The sequence below is a fragment of the Chironomus tepperi genome, unplaced genomic scaffold (genome assembly GCF_022539635.2).
Source record: "Chironomus tepperi strain 1889 unplaced genomic scaffold, CSIRO-AGI_Ctep_v1 contig_412, whole genome shotgun sequence".
Lineage (NCBI taxonomy): Eukaryota > Metazoa > Arthropoda > Insecta > Diptera > Chironomidae > Chironomus > Chironomus tepperi.
Genome location: NW_027226534.1, coordinates 201,451 through 214,188, shown reverse-complemented (window position 1 = coordinate 214,188; position 12,738 = coordinate 201,451). Strand labels below are relative to the sequence as shown.

The window sequence follows — 12,738 nt, the reverse complement described above, 5'->3', positions numbered from 1 at the left end:
CATCGACAGCTCACCCTTAACACCCACAATAACTGAATTGAGCACTTCGAGTTTCTTTTTATTGCTTGAACTTTGTCCTACACATTTGTAGATACCCGCATCTTGATAGACAATATCTTTGAGTGAATATTGGCCTGTTGCTGTAAATGTTCCTACTCCAACTCCTCGGAGACGTTGTGTGACTGGATCTAGGTGTGACCAGCAACCTAGTGAGCCTGTAAAGAGTTTAGATTGTTAAATTCTTGATTGAAAATTGCTGTAAACTCAAGAATCTGCTTTGAGTACTAAAATGGTTCACTTGGAGATTGTGCCTCAGCACACAGGCCACCCAACACTAAACCACTTTCTACAAAGCATACCCCAACTAAAATCAGTCATCAACATTACCTTGAGGGCATTGAAGTGTCACTGAACCACCTAATTCCACTTCTAATTGTGCAAATTTCGATTGAGGATTATGTGACTGAATGGGCATTTTTGATTGGGTGAGGGATGATGATGATGCTATGGCTAGATTTGCTTCGTCCGGCTCTGACGTTACGTCGAGGGCATCGTCTGGTAAAAAAGGATTAATGACTAATTGATTAATTTAGTAATTTTAAATGTTTTCTTTATTTTAGACTAAAGCAAGCTGAATTTTGCGTTATTTAAGCTGAAATTGGCATTATTGAAGCAGAACCTTGCATCATTGCATGGTCATGAAAAGTGTTGAAGTGATGAAAAGTGTTTACTGTATTATTTTTAAGTGTTAATTTATTTGTGTATCGTGCATTTTTCCAGTTATAAATATCTAAGGACCGGAATATCTGTTGTTAATAATCAAGATAAGAATCGAGTACAAGTGAAATATTGCCCACAAATTTAGTTATTTAACAAATATTATTGAACAAAAAGATAAACAAAAGAAAAAAATTAAATTAAATTTTATATCAAAAGATCTATCTACAAGTCATTAAGTGTACATGATATATTTCTTGCATATAAGGACATAATAAAAAGTTAAGGAAACATTTCGAATCATCACGATTTAATTAAGAATTCATCTTTAAAAAAATTATCAAAAAGTGGTGAAAGTGTTGAATATTTTTGGTGAAATCTCGTCTAACTTAAATCATATTCAAATATTAACGGTTTTTGGTGAATTTGGTGAATATAGAAACAATCAATTGCTCTACGAACGTACGACTGGCTGAGGTTCCTTGTAAATTAGACTCTCACCAGGAAATTTCCAACAGACTGTATAGTGAAGTAATTCGCATACAGTCTGATGTTTTACACGGTACGTGATACAAAAAAAGCTGAAAAGATATTTTTTTTGCTGCCTAATCTTTTTATTACTTCATTACAGCTAAAAGGTGAGAGTCTAGCTACTTAACCATAATGGATGAAAACACATTAAGTGATAACGAAGCCATGGATTCTAATCGGTCTATTGATGGAATAAGCAAACAAAATTCTACTAAAATAGTCTCAAATGGAAGTAAAAGAAAAATTACTGAAGTAACAATGAATGAAGAAGATTTAGGAGACAATAAATTAACTCTAGAAGACCTAATGAACAAAATATGCGAGACATCTTCAGCTCACTCGGAAGGAATTGCAGCATTGCGGCAAGACATAGCATTACTTAGAGAAGAAGTTAGTGTCCAACTAGAAACTATCAAGGGAAGAGTAGATATTGTTGAAACCGACGTTGAAAGTATTAAAACTAAAATAGATGGAATTGACTATAAAATTGATGAGTTGGGAGAGACATCAAATTATCATGGAAAAGAAATCAACAAATTGATACAAGAGAAGCTTGAGTGTCACATGGAGATTTCTGGATTAGATGTTGAAGTTGTTGAAAATTGCGAGAATGCACTTGAACTCGCAATAACTACAATTAATGATGAAGGAATTGCAATTGACAAAAAAGATGTTACCAGGGCATTCAAAAGGATATTTAATGTTAATGGAAAAGATGAGAGTCATAGAAAAAAAGGAATAGTAACAATTGTATTTAAAGAGTTCGAGAAAAAACTTTCAGTGATGAAACAGAAAAGAGACAAAGTCAAAAATGATAGAAAAATCTACTTTAATATTGCTCTCTCGCCTTTCAATAGACATGCCATGATTCAAGCAAAAGACATAACCAAAGGTAAATTAAAGGTTTACTTTGGTAGAGGAAGTGTTCGAGTAACCAAAAGCGATAAAACGGAACTGATAATAGATGAACCTGAAAAAATAGAAGCACTCAAAAAATACATGCTCACATATACACCCAAAACATAGCAACCAATTGGTTCTTCTCCATTAACTGAAAAGATGGCAAACAAAGTTACTAGCAACAAATACTACGAATCAACAATAAGTTTTATCAACGAAAAAAAAGAAATCGTCAACTTCTCAATTATTCAAATGAACATCCAAGGAATTAACAAAATTGAGAAATTTGACAAGTTTAAAAGATTAATATCAAAACTCAATTTTAAAGCAGATGTAATAGTATTAAGCGAGACCAAGTTAAAACCGCACTTTCCACATTCCATCTACAACATTAATGGATACGTTAGACTTACTTGCTGCAGAAATGCTACAAACAGTGGAGGTGGACTAATGATATTCATCAAAAAGAACATCAAAATAATCAATGCTCAATATCATTCAACAACATTTGAAAGAATTTCTCTAGAAATTCTTGTAGAAAACACCAAATATTCAATTCTATCTTATTATAGACCTCCTGAACCAAGTAATCTAGTAAATTTTTTTGATGACATGGAAAATGAATTAAAACAAATAATTGGAAAAGTAATTCTCTTAGGAGATATAAATATTGACAAAAAGGCAATTACAAAAGATGCTAAAGAGTACAGAAACCTGATGGATTCTTATCTTTTGGAAGTAGTTAATGATTGTCCAACAAGAAATGCTAGCAATAAAATAATTGATCATCTGGCATGCAACTTCAACAATGCTGTTCCGATTGAAAATTTCACTATCCACAATAGTCTATCAGATCACAATATGATTGTTAGTGTTTTCAACGATACGAAAATAAGAAAGAAATGTATCATAAAAGAATTTAAACATATCGACTATACCAAAACTAAAAAAGACTTATCAAAAGAACTTAGTAACTCAAATATTCTAAAAGAGAAAAATCCTAACAAAATAGCTGCCTTCATTACGGATACGATGACAAAAGTGAAACAGAAAAACACAAGAACATTTAAATTTAGAATTCGACAAGAGTATGACGAATGTCCATGGTTCAACCTTAAAGTAATTCAAATATTAAAGAAAAAACAGTCCATTGCAAGGAAATTCAGAATTTACAGGAGCCAGCTCTACAAATGGAAGTTAGTATCCCTTGCAAAAAAGTCAAAACAACAATTAAAAATGAGAAGAAAAAGTTCTACAACGAGAAATTGTCAACACAGAATCCTAAAGAAATGTGGAATAACATTAATGGTCTACTAGGTAGGAATAAAAAAAATAAAATTGATGTCATAAAAATCGATGGTGACCCAGTATTCAACGAATCTATTTTGGCAAACAAATTCAACGAACACTTCATTAAAAGCGTAAAAGAAATCATCGCATCTAAAGCCCCTGACTACAGCAAAATAGACATTCCATATGCTCCCAAAACAATGTACTTGGACGATGTAGGTGAGGATGAAGTTATTATGGCTATTATGACACTTAAGAATAATGCCTCTCCTGGTATTGATGGAATCTCATCTAATGATGTTAAAATAATGAAAGACGAACTAGTGCCGGTAATATGTCATCTAATCAATTCCATGTTCCGGACATCAATATATCCAGATATCTTCAAAGTGGCAGTAGTGATTCCAATCAACAAATCTGGTGACATGACAAATATGAAAGATTACAGACCCATCTCAATATTGCCGACATTCAACAAGATAATTGAAAAAATTCTATACAATCGAATATACAATTTTGTGGACGAACAGAAAATCTTGTACACCCACCAATTTGGATTTAGACGAAAAAGTAGTACAGAAACAGCTGCCTTAGAAGTGACCTCGAAAATCAGAACAATTATTGATCAAGGAAAAATAGCATCAACAGTATTCATGGATATTACAAAAGCATTTGATACTGTGAATAGACAATTATTGATGAATGTCTTGTATAAATATGGTCTTAGAGGTACAATATTGGAGCTACTTGAAAATTACATGAAAAACAGAAAACAAATCGTCAAAGTCAACAAATCATGTAGTATTGCTTTAAACATAGAGACAGGAGTAGTGCAAGGCAGCACATTGGGAAGTCTCCTATTCATCCTTTTTATTAACGAGATAAGTATGCTAAAAACCATAAATGGATCTATTGTTATGTTTGCAGACGATATTGTGTTGATTAACGAACATCGGAAGAACGAAAAAGTAGAGCTGAAGATAATAAAAGATATGAACATCATCCTTAACTACATTGAGTCCCTAGGATTGGTTATGAATATGAGCAAGACCATGTACATGGTTTTTCACTCAACAAACACAACATATTATGATGACCAAGAGATTAAAGTCAATGTCAATCAAACAATACAAAGAACATATTCATACAAATATCTTGGTCTTCACTTGGATCCAAATCTCAAATGGAATATGCATGTTGAACATATTGAAAAGAAATTATGCTTTGCGTCGGCCGTATTATGGAAATTCAAAAACTTAATTCCACGAAAAGTCAAAAAGAACATCTATTTCGCATTATTCCAATCACACCTTCAATACATGATTCAGGTTTATGGATCTGCATGCGACAATATCATCAAGCCGATACAGCTAATCCAGAACAGAGCTCTTCGCAACGTCTTTGACATAGACAGACTTGAGAGCAAAGTCAACATGTATACCCACTTGGTCGAAAATTGTCTGCCTATAAGAGCCCTACATTTCGTCAACACAGCGTGTTATATATACGGTAATATTCATAAACTAATTCACACAAATCTCGTTCTAGATAGAAGTAAACCAAGAGGCAGAAATTCAAGAAATCTTCAACAAGCACTAGTCAAAACTAATTATGGCAAAAAGGATATCCTGTCCATGGGAGTTGGCATTTTTAACAGCATCCCGAAAGAACTGCAAAGTCTCAAGACGATGTCATCGTTTAAATGGGCGTTAAAATGTCACGTGAGAAATGAGACTTTCATGTCAAGATGTTTCAATAGCACTTATTTCAAGGAAATTTCAAATAATTCTTAAAATGAAATCAAATAGGACATTCATAATATCTTTAAAAGCTAGGATAACACTTTTCATTTGAAACTTTTAATTTATTTTATATCTTAAAACTGCTACTGTAATATTTTTAATCTCTAGATATATGTATTATTCTTCTAATGTTTAAACTTAAATTAATGTCACCCTTTGTAGACCTAAAAAATTGTAATTAGCCAATAATTTCCAAGAACTTTGAAGTTTCTTCAACGGCTTTATGCCACTGAAACTTAAGTAATATAAACTTCTGTAATTTATAACGTTGATCAAAGGTTTTTATGCCTTTTTAAGTGTAACTTAGACACTTAAATCGGCTTTTCCTTTGTTTGAAAAGAAATATAATAAAATAAATAATAATAATAATAATAATAATAATAATCATTGAAGCAAACTCGCATCCAAAACGTAACAGTTTGCATCTTTGAAGCAAGAATTTGCATTATTGAAGCAAAAATTCTTAAAAACTTACATCGAACATTCAAAAAATAACCAAAACTTGAATATGGTTTATTAAGATGTCTCGCTGTGCATTTATACCACCCGGAATGCTCCCTTCTAATTGCTGTAAAATTGAGCAACCCGTCTCCACTTTGTGGAATCTAAAAATAATCAGAAAATGAATTAATTAATTAAATTTTTATGAAAATTCAATTATTTTTGCTGGATATGAAGCTTAATACGTGTGCATTTCACATCCATTGATAAGTTAACTTACCGGCGGATCACCGTCATCTTTTTGCCACATAGCCGTACTAGGTGGATTAGAATCAACATCACATTTGAGTGACACGGGAATTCCTTCACGTAATGGATATCCGAAACCCGGCGTTCTCGTAATAGCGAAGGATGGTGTGTCTGATTTGAAGATAAATGGATATAGATTAATCAATCAGTCAATAAAGGGTTGAATAAAATTGGTTGAAAATGAATCAAATCATCCAGATATTCAACTGGATTTTGTAGTAAACTTTGACATTTAGGGGAGAATCAACTTGGACAGTGGATTGACACTTGACTTTCTAAGAAACTCTATATTTCTGGAATTTGGTGAGGAAATGGGATAATCAAGGTTTAATCAGCAATAAAAAGGTATTGTCAGCAAACACAAAGGATTGTCATTTAAACAGGGGAGAATCAACCAACAGAAATCAATAATCAATCATACTTACACTGCACATCCAGCACAATTGACGCATTTTGTCTAATTTTCAATGACGGATGTTCCATAACACAAAGTACACGAGCATTATGATGTGCACGATAAATAATTGGTAATTTGGCATCACTTTTGGCACCTGAATTAATTTTATAATCTTTTTCTTTTTCCTTTTCTTTTGGCTTAACGACTTGCACTTCGAGGCTATCGGGTGGAAGTTTTAATGCATGATGATCGACAGATGGATTAAGAAGAATTTCCCATGTCAATAATGGCTTTGGATTGCCACCTTCACTGACACATGATAGAGCTATTTCTGCATTTTCTTTGACTGGTATGAATAGATTGCTGGCATCAAGTCGTCGTGTCTCAAATAATAAATATGGTGGTCTTGGTGGAGTAAGCACGACAAGTTTTGTCGATCGACCAGTCTCCATGTAGCCTCTAAAATTCTCAGCTTCACACTGCCAATATCCATCATCCTCAAGCATCACATTATTGATCGTAAGACCACCTCGTGGCTCTTTAATAAAACGCGATCCCATCGACCGTTCAGAATCAACAGCTTGCACGACTTGACCATCTTTAAGCCACACGCTCGACTGAACATCCAAATCAACTTCACAATTTAGTTTGATTTTCGAATGTGGCTCAACATAAATCACCGACACTTCATCAAGATTCTGATCGTCTGCTTCAAACGGTCCACGCACGATTGGACGTAATGGAAGTGCATATGGCTCGTCCACAACAAACTCATCAACATTCTTATTGAATTCAGCAAAACGCTTTGAGCGAGTTCCATTGGATTTTTTACTTATTAAATAATTTGGCGTTTTGTCACTGCTACTGCTGCTGCTGCTACTGCTGTCATCAACATCGTCATTAATTTCATCGTCATTTGTATTTAACATTATTTGGTTAAAATTATCTTTATTTATGGCTTCATAATTGTTTATTATGTTCATATCATTATCGTCGTTATTATTATTAATGTTATTATTATTGTTAGTATTAATATTATTGTTGCTATCAAAATCTGTAAAAAAAGGAATCGAGAGACATAATATTATGAAAAAAATTTAATTAAATTGTAATGAGGTTATTTCTGTGCAAAATTATTCAATGGAAATTTGATTGAACAGGATTAATGGGATTCCTATTTTAATGAAAAAGCGATTAAATATTGATAATTAGTTAATGGAAATTTGTGAACCTGAATGCAATATTGTTTACGCTATTGGTATTTTAAACAATCAAAAAGTCAGCTTTACGGCATCATTTAAAATATGGGTAATCAAACTATACATTTGGGCTATATAACCTCAAATTTGAGCAACCTAACCTTATGTTCAAGGAAAATAACCTCAAATTTTAGCAACCTAACCTCAAATTCTGGAAAATAATCATAAATTTGAGTAACCTAACCTTAAATTTGAGTAACCTAACCTTAAATTTGAGTAACCTAACCTTAAATTTGAGTAACCTAACCTTAAATTTGAGTAACCTAACCTTAAATTTGAGTAACCTAACCTTAAATTTGAGCAACCTAACCTCAAATTCAAGGAACATAACCCCAAATTCAAGAAAAATAACCTCAAATTTGAGCAACCTAACCTCAAATTCAAGGGAAATAACCTCAAGTTTGAGCAAACTAACCTCAAATTCAAGGGAAATTTGAGCAGCCTAACCTCAGGTTCAAGGAATCAAATTTGATCAATCTAACCTCAAATTCAAGTTAGATAACCTCAAATTTGAGCAGCCTAACCTCAAATTTGAGCAACCTAACTTCAAATTTAAGGGAAATAACCTCAAATTTGATTGAGCAACCTAACCTCAAATTCATTGTAAATAACCTCAAATTTGATAGAGCAATCTAACCTGAAATTCAAGGTAAATAACCTCAAATTTGAGCAACCTAACCCCAAAGTTAAGAAAAATAAACTCAAATTTAAGCAACCTAACTTCAAATTCAAGGTAAAATACCTCAAATTTGATTGAGCAACTTAACCTCAAATTCAAGGTAAATAATCTCAAATTTGAACAACCTAGTCTCAAATTCAAGGAAGATAACCTCAAATTACAGCAACCTAACCTCAAATTCAAGGTAAACAACCTCAAACTTGAGCAACCTAATCTGAAATTAGAGGAAATTAACCTCAACTGTTAGCAACCTCAGTTTGAGCATCTCAGCCTCAAATTCTAGGAAAATAACCTCAAATTTAAGCAACTTAACCTCAAATTTCGGAAAAAAATCTCACATTTGAGAAATCTCAAGCTCAGGAAACCAAATTTAAAATAATTGCAGCAATATAACTTCAAAATTAAGAATCATAACCTCAAAATTAAGAATCATAACCTCAAAAAATAAATTTAATACTTACTATATTCATTAACTATACTGTTTTCATAAGACACGACTAAATTATGATGCTCATTGTCACCATCATTCTTAGCCCGATTGATGCTGAAATGATGACGCAATGGATGCTCGTGCTTGGTGTCATCTAACGTATGCACGCCATTCTCTATTGTGCGTAAAGGCTCTTTGAGTGGATGTGATGTTAATGTATTTGAACTGCTTTCGAGACCTGCAAAAAAATAAAAGAAGAAAAATGAGATGCGAATTGTGAAAAGGGAAATAAAAGGTACAACAGCACCCACACGTATATGGAACAATGTGTGTGTGTGTGTGTGTGTTTGCAATGTGAAAAGAATGGAAGAAATATTGTATTTTTCTAGTTTAGAAGATGTTTCGTGAGATGAATTTCATTAACTTTTTGACTTTTTCTTTCTGTTTTGTGTGCAGAACAAAGGAAGAATTTTACTTTTGCACCTTCGCAAAAAAGATGTGCTGTATGGGAGCTGAATTTTGAAAATAATGAGGATTAAGTTGATCTTATTGTTTTTGACTGGATGTAGAGCTATAAACAAGGCTACAGATTACTGGTGAGACGATCAGACATTTAGACTGGTAGTCACAGATGGTCACAGATGGTCACAGATGGTCACATATGGTCACAAATTGTAACAAAAAGTTACAGATAGTCACGAATAACTGCATAGTGTTGTAAGTATTCACAAATAGCAATATAAAGTCACATATAGCCAAATAAAACTATAGATAGTCACATATAGTGACAGATAGCTACATGAAGCTGCATAAAGCAGTAGATAGTCACAGATAGTCGCAGATAGCTACATGAAGCTGCATAAAGCAGTAGATAGTCACAGATAGTCGCAGATAGCTACATGAAGCTGCATAAAGCAGTAGATAGTCACAGATAGTCGCAGATAGCTACATGAAGCTGCATAAAGCAGTAGATAGTCACAGATAGTCGCAGATAGCTACATGAAGCTGCATAAAGCAGTAGATAGTCACAGATAGCTACACGAAGCTGCATAAAGCAGTAGATAGTCACAGATAGCTGCATAAATTGTAGACAGTCTCAAATAGCAATATAGAATCACAATTAGTCATATAAAGTGAGAGATAGTTGCATAAAGCTACAGACATCCACAAATAGTCGCAGATAGCATCATAAAAAAAAAATAGTCACAGATAGCCACATACAGCTGCAGAAAGTTACAAATATCCGCATATAAATGCATCAGACACCCAAAAAACCAAAATTAATAAAATGCGCTTCCAACCCAACTATATTCAGTTCCTCTCAACTTGTTTTTCTATTTTTATCATGCAATGTGTGCTCTCTGTCGACTTTATGCCACCGTGAATGAATAGCAAGAAGGATTTGGATGGAAAAACTTTTCCTTTTCCACTTATTTGTGATTCTAATTTTGTATTTTCAGAATGAAACATTGTTCCTGCTTAAAGATTTTCTTTATTTTGTTGAAGTTTTTGAAATTTTTTTGTTCCTTAAATTTGACTTTTTTGAGTATTGCAACAATTTTGATGCTTAATACACCTAAACACCTCAATTGAATTGAAATTGCTCCTGAATCAGCAAAAAAGATTCCAAATTTATTGCCAACAGGCACCAGCAAGACAATAATCAGCCATATCTGTATATTAAGTTTATTACTGATGATTCAAGGAAATAAAAATTGCGTCGCTGAAACATGTAACATCGTCAGCATCACAAGCACAACATAAATAAGAAGGAAGAAAAAAATTTATTTCCACAAGAAAAACACGAAGAAAAAAAAAGGAGTGAAAAAGTTTTGTGCTGAACATGAAATAAAATCGATGTTTACAACAAGACACGAGATGCTGTAAGATAAAAATAAAAGTTTTTTGTAAATCAATTTCTCATCGCATTGTTGAAGCCTTCTTATTTTTCGTGGGTAAAAACATTTTTTTGGAGATTGGATTTATGAAAATAATTTTGGAAATAAATTTTATTGATTTGGATATTCTGTTAGGAATTAGTTGCTAATTCGGATTGTCTGACTAGATTTAGTTGTGGTTAATAAGAAGGAAATTAGTAAAAATTAGTAAATAATTGCTAATTGATAGCATCAGAATTGTCACTTAACGATTTAGCTTATAGTTAGGCATTTCCTATGTATGTCAGTGCTGTTCAATCTTTTTTGAGTCACAACACACGTCGGTTGTAGAAAATTTTTCGTGACACACCAGGAACCTCAAACAATCAGTGAACATACTCAATAATATCAATATTAAGTCTCTTCAGGTTAAACTTATTAAATAGAAGAATATGTCAATAACGTCCATAATTGAGGAATAACCCCCAAACGCCTCTTCTCTATCTGTACAACCATCAAAGTATAGAATTAAGAATGAAATCCTAGTGTTGAGATCCAGAGCAGCGCAGGATCTTTTCGCTACTATATTGGAATCAGACCCACTCTTTCAATGACGCTATTGTCAGCTTATTGTCTTTAGTCATCATAAGGAAACTATGACAATAAATTGCCTACCAAGTTACCTTTACTTATAATATTAGTCCAAAATATTATTAAAAATATAGCTTGACCATAACATAAGAACATATGCTCAACTAACCTAATCTAGTGAACATTTTTTAGACCAAGTTCTAGTCACACTAACTCGGTTAGTGTCGAATTTTTGCGATTAACCAATTGTGAGCTAGGTACGTTGTATTGATATACCCTGGGTCATGCATCGTGCAGAGTTGGGGAAAGAAAAAACGTCCATTGGGCAAAAAGCCGTCATCAAAATCATAATGTTGAGATCCAAAACGCTGCTCAGGAACATTTTAGCCACTAATAATTGTGTAACGACTGAAAGATCCAAACCACTACACTCTGTAAATCAACAATTTATATTGGAATCAGTCCCAATCATTTACCAGACAGTATCTAGTAATCAATGGCCGTACAGATTCATAAATTGTGACTAAATCTCGCTCAGAAAAAGTCGCCTATAACTGGTTCTATAGCCGGCCAATTTTTTTCGTAAAACATTAAAACTTCAATGATCAATGTTTCTATCGAGAGCTTGACTTAATCATTTGATGACGCTATTGTCAGCCATGACCGCTGTTGGTCGGTATCACAATATTTAGAACGAAAATATTCCGCCTACCAAGTTACCTCGACTCATAATGCTAGTCCAAAATACTATTTAAAATATAGCTTGATCCTAGCATAAGAGCATATGCTCAATTAACCTAACCTATTGAGTATTTTTTAGACCAAGTCAGAGTCACACCAACCTAAGTCGAATTTTTGATCGATTAACCGATTTGTGCTGTTTAGTTCAATTGATTATTAAGTTCGAAGTTTTGATTTAAAATTCAATCGATGCTCTAAATCTTAGATTTTATCTTCAGCATTCACATGAATGCAGATATTAATTTTTATGATAATTTATTCTTAATAAAAATCCAAAAATAGATAAGAACTCCAAAAAAAAAAAGTCTTAAAAATCCGATAAAAACACGCAAATAAAACCGAATTTCACAATCATATCTGCTAAAAACTTATATAATACTCAAATCAGCCAGTTGTAGCTTAAAACCTCTAATTTTTTTTGGATACCATGTGAGATGATTATTCATAAAATTTATTTCTCTCGTGAATATTTTTGTTTTTATACAAATTGAGAGTTTGTGTAGAGAATGAAGAAATAAAAAAAAATTTGCTACGCGTGTTTTTATTATTTTATTTTGGTTCGATTTAAATGAGAAAAATTGAGAAGAAATGAGTCAAAAAGAGTTGAATGATGAATGGAATAAGTTAGTCTGCAGATTTAGAAAGGTGAATAATGTTGTACATTTTGTGATCTGATGAATTTTATGCTGTTACTTGAGATTTGAAAGTGCAAAAAATAAGTGAATATTTCAAATTGTTGCTGACGTTTAAGTAGAGCAAAAGAAATTTAACAAT

At 32.7% G+C, this 12,738-nt stretch overlaps 1 protein-coding gene across 2 annotated transcripts in view; it reads right to left on the bottom strand.

Annotated features, from left to right (window-relative positions):
• The window catches only part of LOC139097078 (uncharacterized), a 78,367-nt gene that overhangs the window by 4,317 nt on the left and 61,312 nt on the right, over positions 1-12,738 (bottom strand). The window contains exons 4-9 of one of the 2 annotated variants that reach the window (XM_070648839.1): positions 8,787-8,993; positions 6,416-7,441; positions 5,962-6,101; positions 5,716-5,845; positions 388-576; positions 15-215 (exon numbers count right to left, since the gene is read on the bottom strand). In XM_070648839.1, coding sequence (XP_070504940.1) covers positions 15-215; positions 388-576; positions 5,716-5,845; positions 5,962-6,101; positions 6,416-7,441; positions 8,787-8,993 — 1,893 coding nt within the window. The remainder of the gene's footprint in view (positions 1-14; positions 216-387; positions 577-5,715; positions 5,846-5,961; positions 6,102-6,415; positions 7,442-8,786; positions 8,994-12,738) is intronic. The other variant, XM_070648840.1, reaches the window with a different exon arrangement.